The 19,919-nt window shown below is 31.1% G+C and overlaps 1 protein-coding gene across 3 annotated transcripts in view; it reads left to right on the forward strand.

The window, feature by feature from the left end:
• The window catches only part of LOC132944346 (protein TANC2), a 198,292-nt gene that overhangs the window by 52,282 nt on the left and 126,091 nt on the right, over positions 1-19,919 (forward strand). For all 3 annotated transcript variants that reach the window (XM_061013637.1, XM_061013641.1, XM_061013639.1), the window contains exon 2: positions 18,215-18,413. In XM_061013637.1, coding sequence (XP_060869620.1) covers positions 18,242-18,413 — 172 coding nt within the window. In that variant the 5' untranslated portion in view covers positions 18,215-18,241. The remainder of the gene's footprint in view (positions 1-18,214; positions 18,414-19,919) is intronic.

Below are 19,919 nucleotides of genomic sequence, written 5' to 3' on the forward strand. Positions count from 1 at the left end.
CAACTTACGTCAATGCAGGATATAGGTATGTGTATAATAAACACTGTTGAAAATATAATATAACAAAAATGTATCTAGACAAGGTACAGATAATAATTGTATATTGCGAAGTAATGTACCTATATAGATACAGATAAAGATAAATATTATATTATAATCTCAATTTTATCTAAATAATGTTATGATAGATAATTTTTTATTTATCAGATTTAAATCTTATATATCAAGTACCTAATGCGAAAACACGTGTGTGAATTTGGACATAATATAAGTTGGACGTTTTTACTTTTTGAGCTTTTACAGTAAAAATTGTTGAGAAAATTTGAATAAAGTTTGAATGAATAACATATATTAAATATTCAAGTTTTTAAATCAAAAACGTACTGGATACTTGAACTTAAAATGTCATTAAATCATCCGAAATTGCAAAAGAATAATTTTAAAAATCTATCAGCGTCAGTAAGTCAGTACCTAAATACTTGTATATAAATCACGGCTTGAGTGTAAATTTCAAGATTTTTAAAAATCATTAATTTTGAAACTATCGACAAGATTTTTAGATTGTAACGTATTTGATTAATTTTTTGGTGATTTTTTTCGTTACGCATGTTTATCTAAAATGTTAAAAATTCATAAAATGGAGTTTCCAACTGCATACAATTTGCTAGAAGAAATACTGCATATACGTGCGATCGGATAAAATCTACTGATTATGTACTTTTAATAAAAAAAAAAATTATTATTATTCATGGGAAATTAATATTGGACTGAAAGTGATTTAAATTTAATTTATCTAGATAAAATAAACTATGAATATTGTATTTGTTGGTAGGTCCGTATTCGCGACACTTCACACGCCACTCGCTTATATTATATAGTATATATCGTACAAATAATACAACAGCATGGTGGATTATTAACGACAGTTTGCGAATAGTGTAAGTTTTATGGCAATTTATTTATCGGTTTTAAATTGTTCGCAAGGTTTAGTGAACTTGCTCGGAAAAAAAATAACTCAGATTAAATGTTATACATTATTATTTAGTGAGAATTATATTGATATAATACATCGTTATGCATACCTATGCAACTGTTAAAAACTAAACGTTCTGCTTACGGTTTAACATAACCGCAATAACTGGACGACAACTAAAAACGTAATCACACTAATTATCGCCGTCATGCAAATCACATAATATTTTCATCGATTCTGACGATTATTATTATTGTAATATTGTCTGCAATCCAGATGTAATTTGATTACGTCTGAACACTGGAGGCTGTATGTGTCTAATAATATTATTATTTTATTTTGTATTTTAACATACGTTGTACGATACAATTTAGTATCGGTTACTATTATAGTTTTATACTATATAGTATAGTTATAACTTATAAGAGTGCGTCATAAAACGATTCGCTAATAATGATTATTTCCAGACTTATAGTTCTTAACTGTAAACGTGTTCGTTATTACTACAAAATAATACCATCCACGTGTATGACCAAAGACGACATTGAACATAAAACGATTTGAATTTCTAATGAAATCTGTGGTTTGAAACCGTTTTATCTGAACGTCGTAAGTTCATCGGCTGTCATTTAATTTGTGGACTTCTACATAATATAAACAATGTTGTAATTTTAGATTCTGAGCGAAGCAATGAATGTATTGATTTTACAATGATGTGTATTATTTTTAAATTTTTTCTTGTGTCTACCATTTAGGACAGTAAAAGTGCTTGGATTTTCTTCAACAGTAACTTTTCTGATAGGAAAGTGAATCTAGTTGGTACTTTTGGGGGGTAAAAATTGCTCAGTAGTTTTCAAACGCTAAGTGAAAAACAAAAGAAAAATTAAGGGAAAACGGGAATTTTTACGCAAAATCTGTTTTTAAAAAATCAATTTTAGTATTTGGTGCAACTCTAAAACAAATGACCGTAGATACATGAAATTTTGACTGAATGTTTGTATTAGCATTTTCTATGAAAATTATTTTTGAAAATAATTTGACTCTTTTTGAGCTGTTTACGGACATAGTCAGTTTTAAATTTTTTTAGTTTTTTTTTCTATAAATATCAATAAAATTTTATTTGTTGGGTAAAAAAGCGTGAAAATTTAATTTAAGGCTCCTGATATATCGTTCTAATAGCAGTTGAAAAATATTAAAAATACATAGGCGCAATTTTTTTTTATAAGCATTTAAAGTTAAAATTTTGACAAAATTTATCAAATTTAAAATTTAATAATTATATTGTAGTTAAAAATTTATAAAATGTTCAACTTTTATAGCTAAGGATTGAAAATTGAAAACAAGGCTCCACGTAAATAGGTTATATATAAATTACTTTATTCACAATAATATCATCAAATATACTTGGTAATATCATAGGCCGACTGACCGTTTTCGCTCAGAATCGTTCTTCTTATACAATGCTATTATATTATTGAATTCAAATTTAACATTTATCTATAACAGTGACCCACTTGTAACCTACTGTACAGCAGAGCAGCATCCACTTACCCACCTTTTTTTGTTTTTTTTACTCGCCAGAATATACTATTATCATTGTGTTTAGTAAAAATAACAAATTTTAATATTCCGATTAATGGAAATTGTTTAATGAAAAGTACATTACCTATTTTATGGTGTGAAAAAATAAATGTATAATATATATAGTACCTATAGGTACCCAGTAGTTGTAGTTGTAAAAGTAAATTAGACGATTTTACATGACAAACAATTATTTAATTCATAAATATTATCTACAGATTATAGTAACATGTGTAGTATTAATGCTATAATATTTTTTAACATAAACAATTTTCAAATGTGAAAATTAATTATTGTTTTATATTGATTTAGATTATCAGGCAAAACATTTTCACAACTTTTTTTTTATGATAAAAATGATAATAATTCTATTATAAATTATTGGAACATTGGATCTCTACCTTAGACATTTTTATTTGTTAGTTCTTTATAAAAAAAAAAAACCAAACATTTTTAATATTTTTAGAGGTTAACTTCCGTCACTGCGTATAGGTGAGTTTATTAAGTATATAAAAAATTATTTAATTTGTAGTTTACTGCATTATTATGCTTATTTATGTTTATGTCCTTTTTTTATTTATTTTTTATGTATGTTCATTATACATACATTTAAAACATGTGCTTACTTACTTCAGTTATTATTATTTATTATTATATATTTTATTAAATTCTTATATAGCAGTAATGCTTCATTTTTTCCTTTCATTAACAAACATATTTTAAATAGAGATATGTAGAGTTACCTTTATAATACTCTAACAAAAATGATCTCTAAAAGTATTCACTTTGGAAAATACTTTTAATTTATCAACTTGAAATTCCCCTAAGGCTTAGACACTATAAAAATTGCAAACTATAAATAAGACAGCGATAAAACTTTGAATACACTTCATCCATACATATATATATATGCATATAATATAACTTTGCTTATACGTTATAACGATTTGCTCGAGATATAAAATCGAAGATTTATCCGACAACTTTTTATATATATATATATATGTAGATAAACTATAATACTATATTATATTTAAGTATAATTCTGTTGGAGTGAAACATTTCCAGGACCTACTCAGCAATTAAGTCGAAAAGTTACCGATTGTGTTTACACGCAAATTCCTGTTTTGGAAATAACCGCGTGGTGAGCTATATATTTAAAAATAAAATAATTATTATGCGTCCATATAACAAGAAGAAACGGAATAAATAATTATACGGTCCTAAGGCGTATTTTTATACGCACATTATATACATATATAGGGTTAAAATAAAATATTAACTCTTGCAGACGTTATTCATTAAAATAATTATATATCAGGAATATTATTTTATAACATTTTTCTTCACACCACGCGGCTTAATAGAATTACGAAAAATTCTTGAATTCCGCGCAATTAGATCGCTTCACAACAATATTCATGTGCCCAACTTGTTTGTGTTCACAAGCACGGAATTATGTAAAACCGCCAAGTTTTAACGAATGATTATTAGTTTTCATCTTAAATTGTGTTTAAAATAAATCAAACCGTATACCTACGTATATAATTTGACGGTTGACGGTGAGTGTCTCGTCGTAGTGGAAATTTGCTAATTTAAAATTGTGCGAGATAATGCAGTTATAACCACTTATAATTAGTAAATTCTCGTGGGATCGCAGCGTCCCTATAGCTTATATAATATATATGGACTTGCGCGCATGCACACGCGCATATTATGCTCTATTTATCCAAACAAACTTTATAATTGGACAATAGGTTAATTTGTTTGCAAACTTCAATTAAACACCTACAGCACACGCATACTTACATACGTTACAATGGAAATAAAACTTATGTATATAATATGTCTATATATGTACGTGTACCTACTTAACCCGGTACAGCGCGGAGATTTTTAAAACGAGTACCTACATACAATTTTTTTACGGTTTTTCGTCGAGTAAAATTCTTATTGCGATTGTCATTGTGGCTCACGCGTTTTCTCGAAGAAAAAGAAATCGACCTGCACTCGTGCCGAAACACGTCGATCGCCGAGCACGTGAACTGCAGGGTTAGTGCTTCGGCGGGGGGGAGAGAAGGGTGTGAGGTCATACAGAATTGTGCGCGAAAACATATTTCACTTATATTATATTATATACATTGAAACTTTTAATTTGTCATTTATTTTGGTTACGATTTATGAGCCCTTTCCTCTGCGAAGGATTTCTGTGCACAGCTAGTACACGTTCCTGCCAACCAGTCGCCCGAGTATAATATATAGGTAGGTACGATAGCTACAGGCAACAGCCGGTAAAGGCCGGTGATGTCATGCCTCCGACCCGTTTAATGGAGATGTAGACAATTTACCGCGTTGACGTAATAACCGTCTATCCAGGAATTTTCGATACTATTAAAACACGCGTCATACGATCAAAACTTTTCAATCGCCAACAATTTTTTTTTTAAAAAACGTGAAGAACGTATTTGCGAATCATCCACAATAACCATACGACATTTCCGAAGATAATTGTGATTGTAATTGTCTATTACAATGTGCCGTTTCTAAAACAACTGTCGTCCACTCCAGTGTTTCTCAACCTGGGGGTCGAGACCCTCTTGTGGGTCTCCAACTTGTCATTTAGGGTCGCGTATGAATTACAATTTAACGTTCAATACGTTTATTTAATTAAAAATAATATTAATAATATTATATGTATTTTATGTTGTGTACAATATACAGTACTTTTACTATTGATAATTAATAAAAAATCCATATTCTATGCATGTATATAAAAAAAAATATGTAGGGGGGTCGCTAAAAAATTGAAATTTAAAAAAAGGGGTCGCCACAGTAAAAAGGTTGAGAAACACTGGTCAACTCTACTGCTGCAGAGCACCACGGTGATAATAGTATACAGGTTGTAACAGATAGAACTGACTTTTCGAATAACTTTTGTTCTAATCAATATTTAAAATTTTTTTGTTTTATAGAATTCATAGTCACTTCCGCTGCACTTACACTTATATTATACAAAAAATTGTTTTTATTTTTTAAACTAAAAATTTAAAAATTTAAATTTGATTTAAATTTTTTGGATGTATTCGAAAAACAGCTAATTTGTGAATCTGATTATAAGAACAATTTTGATAGTAAAAACATTTATATAAGTCAAGTAGTTTATTTTTTAGAATTTTTTAAAATATCAATTTTTTTTTTGATTAAATTAATTTTAAACGTAATAACTTTTTTCAAAAGATTTGTTTTTGGAATTTGCAGACATGAGTATATTTCTTAAATTATTTACTAATCATATAATTTTTACAATTTTTGTCATACGTTTAAGTAGCATGATTTTTTTTTTTGTCAGGTCTTTCTGTCACACCTTGTATAATCCAAGTTATAAGTACCGATGAACAATATATTGTATACCAAATATAGCTACAAAATTGTCTAAATTATAATGACGGCCGCGGCTATAGACGTCTGCTGTCGTTACTCTATTGCACTGACTGCACTTCACGACTGCCGACCGAAACCGTAGACATATTATTATAGCCGTAGGTCATCGGTTGACCGCAAACATGTATTTACTAAGGATTAGTGTCGATGCAGTGTCCTGTCGAAACGCTTTATTCGAAGATCGAAATCATTGATGTGCGTTGATTATTGCCGTCTATACATAGCGACTCGAACGGAGTGATGCACATTTCAGTGTATACTGTATGTATATATATATATAATATAATATATGGGTACTTGTGACAAATTGAATCAAAAAACCGAGAGCGACTTTGTTTTCGACTTTTTCGCATTCGAGTTGAAAATGTTACGTCGTTATAATTATAATGTAGGTACATCATCATCAATTAATATCAATCACGCCTACTGCTGCCAATTAGCTAATTGACAAAATGTGTAACAATCGAACGAGTTAATAATAACAACACGTAGGTACCTACTCTACCTACGCAAAATATAAAAATATACACATTGCATAATATTATTTTATTATATTATAATACATACATACATTATAATGTAATGATTTTAAAACAAATACTCGTCTGCGCTCGGCTTATTGTATGACTATAATCTAATTAAAATGCACGTTTCGACCATATTATATTGTTTATTTTTAATTGAATTTCCATGCACAAAACGTCATGGCTCATCCATTCTTCGTTAGTTGATTATGATATGTGCGGCGCTCGCCACTTTATTTCGCTTGAAAAATCAGCTCGGTGTAAGTGAAATATCGTGTCTAATTTCTAACGTAGGTATTTTTGTTCTACTTTTTGTAATACGATTACTACGAACAAGAGTTTTTTTTATCTCTAAAACATTTTATTTGGCATAATTCATTTTATATCGTCCGAATTTTAAAAATACCTTATACATATTTTTCGATTCGATCCATCGTGATTTATACTTGGTGAACACAAAACCACAATACATTTTAAAATCAATGAACGTTTGTCGAAATCTATAACGTTGCCGTTTTTAAAGACGATAACGCATTATTCGATTTCGATAATTTATTTGCGATATTTTATCAATTGTTCCGATGCGTAGTTTTTATTGCAAGTTTACTGTACTATATACCTACAGTAAAAATATATAGGATATACCTAAGATAAAATGTATAATACATTAGAGATTTCTTTATTTGTATTACTGCAGCTGTCTATACATCAAAGCTAGTCAAAGCATAGCTGTGAGTTGGCCGTTTGCACACACAGCCAATACAAACAGTTTTTGAAAACCATATCATATTCGTTACTTTGTAATCATTATCCTATTTTACTTTCTATGGTAGATTTGACTTTTTCCGATTAGAATGCTATTAGTTTTATTATAAGTATAATATTGGCCATTAAAAAAACTATACTTACTTCCGTTTTTGATTCTGTACGATTTTGACTTTCGACGCTTACAGTGATTTACTATTAACTAATACAACATTTCCGTTTACCCAAATAGGTCACTTTTGCTTTACTTTAAATGTGATTTATCAATTACGGTATGTCACTTGATCACTGTTTATCAGACTATTCAAATAATTGTCGATTCATTTTCTTTATACTTAGGTACTTCGTACAAACAAAAAACAATTTCTTTAAATGAGTGCTATGCACCGTAATAACAGTGTACGCTCATTTGCATATTTTGTTTCAATTGTATTGGACGTCAATTATTATTCAGATTCGAGAGGGTTTCTTTGTGTCGTTTAAGGTTTTAAATTTTTAATTAGGTAATCGACTTTTAATAATTAAAACTGAAATTATTGAACATTGAAACAATGATCGTATTGTACGCACACAAATACACAATGTGCATGTATGTTTATAATATAATATTGTCTTTGCCTTTAAGTGTCATTTGTCAGATATGAACTAAAAAATGTTCTGTGAAATAAATTACCAGCTGAAGACATAAATTTTAAAAATCACGTCCGTCCTCCGTTACTTTTGTGCATTATTTAGTTTGCGGAAAGTTTTTACATTAGTAGACCCACAAAACAAAATCACAGACAGTATGGCTATGCGTAAATGTATATATAATATATAATATAATATAAATGGTATTATAATAATATACGCGTTTATTGTATTTTTTAAGCGATTACCGAAAACCCTGAGAAATGTCAAATTATAGATGCACGTAGTAAAAAAATCTGAATTCGTTCGTTTTCAACGAAATGTTTGAAATGTATTTGAACAGTATTGCTATAAAAATATATTTTAACGCGAACGTGATGATAGGTACAGGGTGATTTATCTTGCATGCTTTCTCCCACTTCCATCCCTCTAATCGTGAATTTATTTAAATTCTAATTTCTTGAATTTATATAACACGGTAGATATTTTTTTTACGTCACGTGCACAATATCCAGCGTAGCGATAAAAATTTTTATTTTTTCAAACGAGAGTCTCTGCTTTTACTGTAAATTGTTCAACAGATTTCTAATGCATAATAATATAGGTAATAAATTCAAATGTGTACTGTTAGTTTCCGAGTTATTAAACTTCACGCACTAAATAAAATAATACGACGATAGGTGTTGAAGGTACGTGGACAGCTACTACTCATTTTGTTTTTTTTGATTTAATTAAAAATATTATAGGACTTAATTAACATTAATCTATTAACACTATATAATTTAAAAATATTGTTCGAGTATAATAACTAATAGACTGAATATCACATAATATACCTCTACTCGTATTTTTATTATAATCAAATACTGTAGTTATCCTAAAATCCTCGTGCAATGTTTAATGAAATAAATGAGCTATAAACTGGAAAAAAGAAGTTTGCATCGCCTGCACTGCAAGATAGCTGATGCTCATCTAAACGTTTAAGAACCTCATTTTTACCGTTATAATATTATGAAAAAGTGTTAACAAAGGCTTAAAATGGGGTAAGCGCATGCTTAGGAATCACCCCGTAAGACGTATTTTCCCCGGTGAATCACTCTGTGCATAAGACGTATTTTCTCGATGTGATACATGCACCGACTAGTCAATAATGCTTATTGCCTAAAAGTTCTATGATAATTATTCATTTTGTTTAATTAAAAATATTATAGGACCTAATTAACATTAATCCATCAACACTATGATATAATTTGAATAAATATTGTCCGAGTATAATAATAGTAATAGACTGGATATAACATACCAACTCGTATCTTATATTTTAATCAAAATCATTATTAAGTAAACTGTAGTTATCTTAACATCCTCGCACAATGTTTAATAATACGCTGTACAACTATACTCGTTCGGGTTTCGACTTAAATTTATCAGTTTATTTTCAAAAATCTGTTTAACGATTTACTATAAAAATGGACAATGCTAGGCCAATAACGAATAGCTATGAACTGGAAAAAAGAAGTTTGCACTGCAGGATATCTGATGCTCATCTATACAATATTTTAAACCTCATTTTTACTGCCATAATATTATGAAAAAGTGTTATCCAAGAGTAAAACGGGGTAAGTGCATGTTTGGGAATCACCCTGTATGCGCAAGACGTATTTTCCCCGGTACATCACTCTGTGCATAAGACGTATTTTCTCGATGTGATACATGCACCGACTAGTCAATAACGCTTATTGCCTAAAAGTTCTATGCTAAATTATTATATCGAATACAGTTTCCGTCTACCAAAGTACGCATATGACTGCAAAGTTAGTGTGCGGTACAACTGTATAACGTAAAGATATTTCACCCCAGAGACGAAATAAAATTGAAAACTTTTTACCAATAACTTAATGCGCGTACATAAATAATTCTGTACAGCAGCGGCGGCGGCGGCGGTGGGAGTTACACATATACATATTATATATATAAATGTATTGGATGTATTTTACAATATACGAAGGTTGTCGAGATTCGCATCGGTCTTTCGTTAATTAATTACATCGATCGCTCGGCCGGTTATACTTGAACACATTTATACGAAAAATATGCTAAACAGGCTATATATATATACATATAGTTAAACTATAATGTACGCGGCTAAAACTCTAAGTGACGAATGCGGCGGCGGAGGTTATTTACCGACAAATTTATACATAATTGCGTTAGTTGACACGGACCGAGGTCAAGTTTTATGAGCAGATAAATAAAAAAAAGCTCAGCTATTACGTTTTTCACATTGCCTCGGAAAAGATGACAAATAAATAAGATTATAAAATCAAAGGTATTGGCGGAAAGCTATATTTTTATCAAAGACGGTTTGTATTAGTCTGTTTATTCGTTTACCTTTAGTTTATTTATAGTCTGCAGTCGGCTAAACGTGAAAATGAAAATAATATCATCGCATATTTATTACATAATATTTACATAGTAATAATAATATGTAGTTACCCATTATATTATGTAGGTGGTATATTGGACATGGCTGGAGGTAGGTATACTCGATTTTTTATTGGCAACATTTAAAAAGTTAATAATATTTATCGCGTTCGCGTATACGTTGTTTTAATATCCGGTTTGACGTATGGAAATCCAGTTCGAACGGTCTTTCACAAAACGGGAAACAAGTGCTGACTCGACTTGTGAATTATGGTCGATATATAATATACGACGACGTATATTGTACTGCGTGAAAAAATCTAATATTTACTGTATGCAATTATTTTTTACAGCGATTTCTTTATCCATAAAATGTGTATACCTATGCATAGTTCAATTAATAGTGTACCTGGAAATGGTTGAATTTCGTATCAAATGCCGGCCTTTACACCGTAGAGTCTGTCATGTCGGTGCGCAGGCTGCATATTGAGCTTGGACCTTGTAAAACTAATGTTATCAAAACCACCCCGCTGGGAAACTTTGCTGGAAAATTTTAGTGTCGCCAATCGCAAAATGACGCCTCTCACCCTGTGGGCCCGTGACCGGATTAAGCCCGAGCATAGCGGGGCGCAAGGAACATCGTTTTTAATAGCCTTTGTGGTGAGGACGTCCGAGAAAAATGTTCAGACATTTTCAACTTTTAATGTTTTGTCTACGTCATAAACCAATAAATATAATATATCAAAAATATATTCAATCTTTAGTCTTCAGGCTTATTTAATAAATCACAATAGTTAAAATAAAAGTATTTATATAAAAAAAAAAAACATCTATATAGTACGTGTATCGTCAGGCTTTGTTATAAAATAGACTTTGATAGTGGCTATTGTCTCTGTTTTATATACATCAGGTTAAAACGATAACCAAAATCAAAAAATATTGTTTTTAATTTGGCGAACTTTGGAGCGTATTATTGCTATTATTACTAGAACAAAAAGCCATTCTTTGGCAAAGACACTCCATTGTCTGGTTCTAGACACGTGCCTACCTCGCCTATATACATTAATCTAGAACTGTCCATATCGACGTGACGAAGTCGCGATGTTATGATAAGACATCTACCAACTCGTGTGTATAGTATCTATTGTGTGTACCTATGCTCCGATACTCGTAACGTATAAGTTGTAGACAATTTTAAGATAGCTCACCGTTCTCACTCACTCTCTCACTCACTACGACTAATTTATATAGTTGTCTGTACTTGACCGCAAGTCGATCATAAAACTTCAAAATTTCATCTTAAACGTCATTATCTATACGGGTGATCGTGACGGTATGAAAATACCGTTAGGTAGGTGTTATTTTTAAATTTTTTTTTTATAGGTATAATAATATTATATCCGTTTAAGCACATAATATATAATAAAGTTGGATCATTGCATCGAACTTGACCCATGTCTGTAGGACATTTAAATTGTGTACAGAATTATTTAGGTTCCTACGTCAATTATATAATATTTCGACAGTTGTTATCTCACTCGTATTATATTTATATAGCTCCGACTACGTGTCATAATACACACGCGAATAAAAAGGGAAGTCAGCCATAGAGTGTATAGCGTGTTTTTGTGAATGTCTCGCCTCGCTCATGATAATTAAAATGTAATATAAATTAAAACCACACTAAACAGTAATGGGACCCAAAACAAACGACCTCGGCTAATTTTGTGCTCGCCCTCGTTAGTTGTATTTTTTTCAGCTTAATTCTATTTTAAATTGTTTCTTTGCGGTTACTTATTATAAGTCATAGTTAGCGTATAACTTTATACCATTCATAATATTAAATATTACAGTATAGTATAACAATAGTATAACGTACACTTAATAATAAATCATAATGTATAGTGTTATACGACAGACAGCACTGTCTTGTTTTTGAAAGTGCACACGAAGTTTACATTTGGGTTTTCAAAAAATGTTTCATACAAAATAATAAGTAGGTACCTACCTACAATTGAAATGAAATGCTACGGAAGAGAAATTATTTGAAGAAAATCTTCAACAGAACAACAATCATTAACGAACGCTTAATGAATGGGTTCTACGTTTTTTTTCTCTGCTCATTAAATAAATAAACTCGATTCGTAAGTAGGCAGGTACTTATATAAGTTACAACAGCTTAAGCATACACTAATTATCAATTGAAAGTGTTTTAATAGATTCCTAATCGACTTTCACGCGTTAAATTCATAACGTAAGTATATTGATTTATGGTCACGGACAGTAATAATTGCCGCAAACAGTTGTTAGGCGCAATACAATTAAAAATAAGGAAATAAATTCCATTGATAATACAAGTTGTAGTGCCAAGGAGATTGGTTATTTTCATTTCATTAGAAAATAAACAAACACATAAATTGTATATAGGAATGTGATAAATTGTCAGTATATAATAGTTAATATATACTTAATAGGTAGTTATTAGTATTTGCTAATCTACTTGTAGAGTTATATTTTATTCACTCGGTCCAATTAATGTTTTTATAGGCTTAGAAATTTGAATATAAAATAACGTGGTCAATACTTAATAGTTACCAACTTATATGCCTACCTATTTATTTATTAGCTATTCAATTTATATTTTGGGAAGTTTAAACATTTGTCTTATGAATTATAATAATTATAAGTCATAACGTACGTAAATCTTATAAAAGATCATACCTACGCGCAATTTTTTCTAAATTACTAAGATATTATAGCTAATTATGTATTACAAAAATCAAAAGTATCCCTCATATATAAAATACACAAAATATAAAAATATCATAATACCACGTTAATATATTGCTATAACGATTATCAATATAAAAACTAAATTTACAAAATATGTATTTTATAAAACTTTTTTATACTTTATACTCGCATGTTTTACTACGATTTAATTCTACTTATTATACCAAGTTAATTTTCAAACAATTTACTGCCTTTGTTACAATTATTATTGTTTTTGAGTTCTACAATGTTTTAAATACGATCCATCGATCCATATACCTAACTTAACCTAACCTGTCTATATAGTATATACCTGCCTAACACAATTGAATATAATAACAACATATTTTATACCAACACGATATTATGATTTTTACAGGAGACATTTTCCTTTGTACGCTTTTATATCAAAGGGGTAGTAAAATACAAATTCTCTAAAACATCGATGATTTTTTTTTTTGTTACACGTCGCGCGATAAAAAAAACAACTACCAGCCCGGAGGTAATCCCCGTGATATTATAATGGAAACTATAGGACAATATATACATTATGATATAATAATAAAAAATAACATAATATCGCATCAAAATATACCTATCGCGTGTAATAGTAATAAACGTTCTACGCTTATGATGAACTTTCCGCTGTTTGATTTACGGTGTGGGTGCGCATAAAAAACGAACGAGAATATTATATTAATATGCAATAACAATTATAATATCAAACATAATTTTGATATAAAATAGGTACAATTTACGTATATTTTGATTTCGACACGCCGCGCAGTGGTGGCGGTGAATTGACTTTCCCGACTATATATAAGTAACGCATATATATAGATATGTTTTAGTAATTTTTTTTTTATAATCACATAATATCTATCGTTGTGTAAAAAAATGACGACTTGATTTTATCCGATTGTCATTCCGCGACCTTATTTTTAAGCCCGTCACATTCGCCGCCGTTAATAATTTGATAACGATTTTCAGGTCTAATGTATCTCATTGCGTCCGCGAGGTTAATCCGCGTCACGCCGTATACCATCTACCGCTGCAACAGGCAGGACGTGTGGTAACCATAATTAATAATAATAACCGATCGAATGACCCGCCGCGACGGATTTATACGGTTTCGGCGAGGTGCAGTAGTATTATCAAGGTATATATACCGGAGATGAAAACCGCAAAAACGATACCTGCGCGCGGGAGTGTTCGTTAAAAACGAAACCAAAGCGGCGAAATAAATTTTTTAAAAAAATGTAACGAAATAAGACGAGAAATAAAAATATATACTACGCATTATTATAATGATTTTTCGTCACTGGAAAACCTCTGTTTTTCTCAACGTTTCTATGGCGAGTAACTGCGCCTTCCCGAAAAAGTTATTAATTACCAAAAATAAATGTTTACTATAATTTCGTGAGATTGGGGCCAATCTGATTGGCCTTGATGTATAGTGTGGTATTCTCACTTTATATAGGCTTTCACGATAATTTATTAAGGGGATTCAATACCGTGATTTTCTGTTTTTGTCTGACACACGCGTGACATCGTATTTTAGACGTGTGTTTTACCAAACATACCAATTGATTTAATGAAGCGCTAAGAATTCTGAAAACATTTTCTTCCCACATTTTTGATATTATTGCCCAAATTCTTAAAAATGTCATATTAAAACAAGCTATTTAAAAATTGTTGTATTTCAATTTTCAGTGAAGTTAAAATCAAAAATGTGGGGAAAACTGATTTCAAGAAGATTTGACGACAAATTCAAATCTTTTTTTAGAATTCTTATCGCTTCAGAAGATCAATTGGTATGTTTGGCAAAAAACACGTATAAAATACTATATCGCACGTGTGTTAGACAAAAATAGAAAATCACGGTATCGAATCCCCTTAATAGGTTAATACGATAGGCACCACGATGACATTTTGATTATTCACGTCGAACATAATAATATTATAATAATTATGTGTTTATGTTATGTCGTTCTAACCTCAAAACGAATTTGTTTCTTCTTGAAATGTCGTCAAACGTGAGTGTCTTAAACACATACCCATCGATGGGTATATATAATAAATAAAACAGAAATTCAAATTGTTCGTTTCACCAGTGCGTCTATGACGTATATTTTATCACCAATTATAGGTGAATGGTCATTGAGATTAAATAGTATTTCGACCACGGTATAATATTTCACTCGAGTTATTAGAATAACGTTCCGTTTCGTGTGCGCTTATAATATTATACGTTTCGAGCCGCCGAGGCTATGATGATGATGATGATGATGACGATGTCTTGAAGGGGTAACGAAATAAAAAATAACCTCACTTATTACTCTTTGAACTGGCACTGCTTTCCGTAAGTCTGGGTCATGCTAGCTAGTGTCATATATTATTCACTGGGCTGCACTTTGCCGTTTAGATTTATTAATTGTCGCGGGGGTCGAATGTAATAATTGTACAATATTGTTTTGTACAAGCAATACTTCTACGATAATAATATTAATATAAGACGATGACTTGACGGAAAAAAATAACAGTTACGTTGACGACGGCGATCGTCTGCACGGTATATATAATATATTAGGTAGGTACATAATTGTACATATATTATTATTATTACGCGCAGATTATAATAATATGTTATAAATATTATGGTACCTACTGCTGTAAAACTAGGTCCTACCTTAGGTAATATATCTTATGATTTATGACATTATTATGTATTATTACGATCCGTATAATGCGACTTATCGTTCGCAGCGTCCGGCGAAGGCGCGTGTCATATTATTACCGTGTGCCGGTACCTAATATAATATATTTATTATTTACGCGATTGATGACGATTGACACACATCCGGTCAGCACACCGAGGCAACGGCGGTGGGTCGAGAATTTGTTCGTATTAGTTATTACCACTATAGTAGTCATACACACTATAAAGTCTGACCACCACCACTTGTATGCATTTGATATCAGCTGTGCTCGAAATGGACAGGAACGCACCGGACCAGCGTTCCGGCTAGTAAATAATAGCTAGTATAGCTTTTATACGTCCCATTCGCCTGTTGTTCATATTTAGAACTTAAGACTTTTGGTTCGTTAAAATATTAATTACCTATTGGAATGAATGTAAAAATATAATAGGTTACACTATAAAGTACAAAATATATATACAACGATAAAAAAAATAATAAATAAAAATTGTTTTTGTATATAGGCGATATATTGACGCTCTTACGGTTACGAATGTAACCAGCTATTGTAGATATGGATCTAGGACAATTCGCCATGGCCGTTATTGGTGTAATGTCCTTTGTGAAACGGCCATGACTATTTGTCCCATTTCGTGTAGATACGGCTAAACATTTACGTATTTTAAAGCCTGTGCTTTTATTTATTTATTTGTTGTATGTTGACTCATCGAATTCAATCCTGAAAAATATTTTCCCTTGGTTATAGTTAAAGGTATAGGAATTCAGCTGATGACAATTCGCGAAGTGAAAAATGACAACAAATATGAAGCTATGTGGAAATTATTATGAACATTTAACGGTTATAAATCGTACACCGAAAAATTTAATTTACTAAATCAAAAGAATGTTATTAAATTAATTTTACTGCATGTCTATATGTTTGTGTACTAACATTTAAAATTAATTATAAGAAACTTTACTTTAGTAAATTCAATAGTTTAGTGTACGACATCTGAAATATAATATAATATTTTCGTAAAAACAAAATGTGTATTTGTTGGGATGATAAATTTAATCGATCAAATTTATATAATTTATACGTAATGTTATAATAAATTATAAACACGTTGGAAGTGTGTTATACATTCAGTTATTGAAAACAAATGAATATATTATATTATAACTCTTTTGTTATCATTCAAACGAGGTGATTATTAGTTTGCGTGCTAAAAAAGCTTCTAGTCATTATGTAAGTACATTATTTTGAAATTTTGAAAACAAAAAGAAACAAATGCTATTTTAATTGTATAAGCGTTACGGCTCGAAAAATCTTCCATTTCGAGCACCACGTTATATTATCACAATAAGACCCCCAAGGAGACACACCTATAGTACTCACCATTCTACGCAATAAAAATACAATTTGGATTAGAATTTTTTACTAATTGTTAGGTTGTTTGACTAACAACATTGCCTGAGTACTTGATTGGTAACTGGGGCTCGGTACTTAATGCGGTAGACAATTTCAAAATATTATGCTCTCAAAGAAATCAAAACACGCCAATTGAAAATGTTTACGTCTTGACCTGCACTGTGCCATAAGACATAAATCAATCATCTCCGTACCGATAAATTTAGGCGTGCACAATTCGCATCTACTAAAACGCCAACAATTGTGCCTACCGGTTTTATGTATAATTATAATATGTATTGTGGGCTATATATTGGAATTAAGGAACAATAGATTTATAAGGGATAAAAAATAGCCTATTTGTTAATCCCTGACATTTACTATATTGATGTCCCTCCGACAAGTTTCTTCCGAATTTTTCAGCCGATAAGGTCGATTGGTTATCGAGTAACAGACATACAAACTGTCGCAATAAGCAATGATGTCAGAGCACCATTTGTTTTCTCGCTCTGACTCACGAGCAACATTGAAAGTTTGCGCTCAGCAGAAGCAACCTTGTGTTGTTAGCATTTTCAGTATCAGATTGAATTGATCTATTACCAAACTTAAAGTTAAGACTTAAAAATAGTATAATATGTGTTTGTACGTTGTCTTTTTTACGGAATTGCAATTATCATTTGACACGAGATGGGTGTATGCGAGAATTTTCAGTAATATTTTTCATAAGTACCTATGTATAACTTGCATGAATACATTTAGATATTGTACAAAAAACCAACGTGCAAACACAGTCGTTAATGTTCTTAACTTTAAGTTTAATAACGGGGAAATGCACTCTGATACCCACAACACAAAGTTTCAGGTTCTGCTGAACGAAAATTTGCAATTTGCGCGAGGGTGAAAAGAAATAGTGCGCCGAAATCCTCATTAAATAATATTATAATTATAATATACGATGAGATGAGCTGATTCTAATGATTCCGTCGTGTTTCAGGTGCAGTTTTTCGAAAACACCACCTCGATGGACGTCGACGGTGACGATTACGTGTTGACGCCATTGCAGGCCGAGGCCAAAGATCCGGAACCGGAAGTCGCGGACGAAGACGGCAGCGATGACCCATCAGACGAGACCGGAACGGCGGCCGACGACTACGTCCAATCGCTGGTCACCATCGAGTCCAACTGGGAGAACGGTAAGTGTTGTGTTCAAGTCCAAATAAGTTTGCGTATTTTCAGGCGTAGGTACAACAGGTGGCCCGCAGCTGGACCATAAAGCGAATATCTAGTGATTTCATCTGCGACCATCCGATCGACAAGGGGGTTGAGATTCTTGAAAATTAACAATAAAAACATTATCGGGGTAGTATTTTCTCGATTAAACGTTTTGTATACTTAGTTTAATCGTCAAGACATTTTCCAGATATAATTACGAAAAAGTAAAAAAGAAAAAAATCCAACAGATCATTCGTCTTGTCTGTAGTTGGTGAAGTACGATTGAGCATGGTCCTTATATTATTATCGGAACAACATTAACAGTATTACGATTGAGCACTGTGTCTTTTTTTCTTGGTTCCAATAACGTCGCTAAATCCAATCATCTTTATAATGTAGTGGATAGTCTGTGTTTAAGGGTTTTATCCGAATTTCGTGTCAACATAATAATATACCTGGTTTGTCATTTTATGTTTTAATGTTAATATATAATAAAATAATATTTTAACAATGTATACGATCTTACTACACATTATATACATTTAAACATTTTAGTTATTGCATTTTGTGATATTTTGTAACAAACAATTTAATAAATTACTATATTAATTATTTTTAATTTATTATTTATAACTTACACAATAAAAATTTTCTCGTTAACCCTAAATACAAACAGATATTTAGTAACGTCATTATTTTCTCGAAAGAATAAACAAAAATAACTAAGTTACTGACTATAGGTGCAACTTGTAATCAGTCAGTATAACTACAAATTTCTAAGTTACAATATATTATTATTATATTATGTAATCAGTTACTCAGTTACAACTAATCGAGTGACTTGTTCATCCTTAGTTGTATATCAGAAATATAAATAAAAATATTTTTCATGAATTGATAAAGCTTGACTTGTGACCTTTCCTTGTTAAATAAAAGATATTACATTATAGCAGCATTGCACGTAATATTGTGCCCAGTTGTATTGGTTTTTGGTGTCAACAATGCGAGTTCTTTGTGAAATAAAAGGTGTGCTCAATCGGTATACAATGTACTCGATCGTTCGATAGCCAATAGCCGTACTTATATATATGTATATATGCGTTCTCCAATTTAACTGTCGTTCAGACGGTAAACGCCCTCGCCTTTATTTTGTTTCATATATAGGGGCACAACTAAATTACAGCAAAAAGGTTATTTGTAAAAGGTATACGTCACGGCACACGGATAAGTCCTTCCCGAGGCACTTATATGATGTTTTTCCCGAGTAGATATCCTGCTTCCAATCTTAAACCCGCCGCCGCGCATATTATGTCTCTTAAACTAATTTTACCCGTAAATATTATGCCGCAAAACCACGGAATTGCCTCTCCCACTTCGGCATAATGTACACCAATGTCTTCCGATTATCATATTTTAATTATTTGACGACATTTTTGGAAATTATGCGATTACGCGAGCTTGTATAAGCGGTGCACGCCACTTTTGTG

This window comes from Metopolophium dirhodum, chromosome 5 (assembly GCF_019925205.1).
Source record: "Metopolophium dirhodum isolate CAU chromosome 5, ASM1992520v1, whole genome shotgun sequence".
NCBI lineage: Eukaryota > Metazoa > Arthropoda > Insecta > Hemiptera > Aphididae > Metopolophium > Metopolophium dirhodum.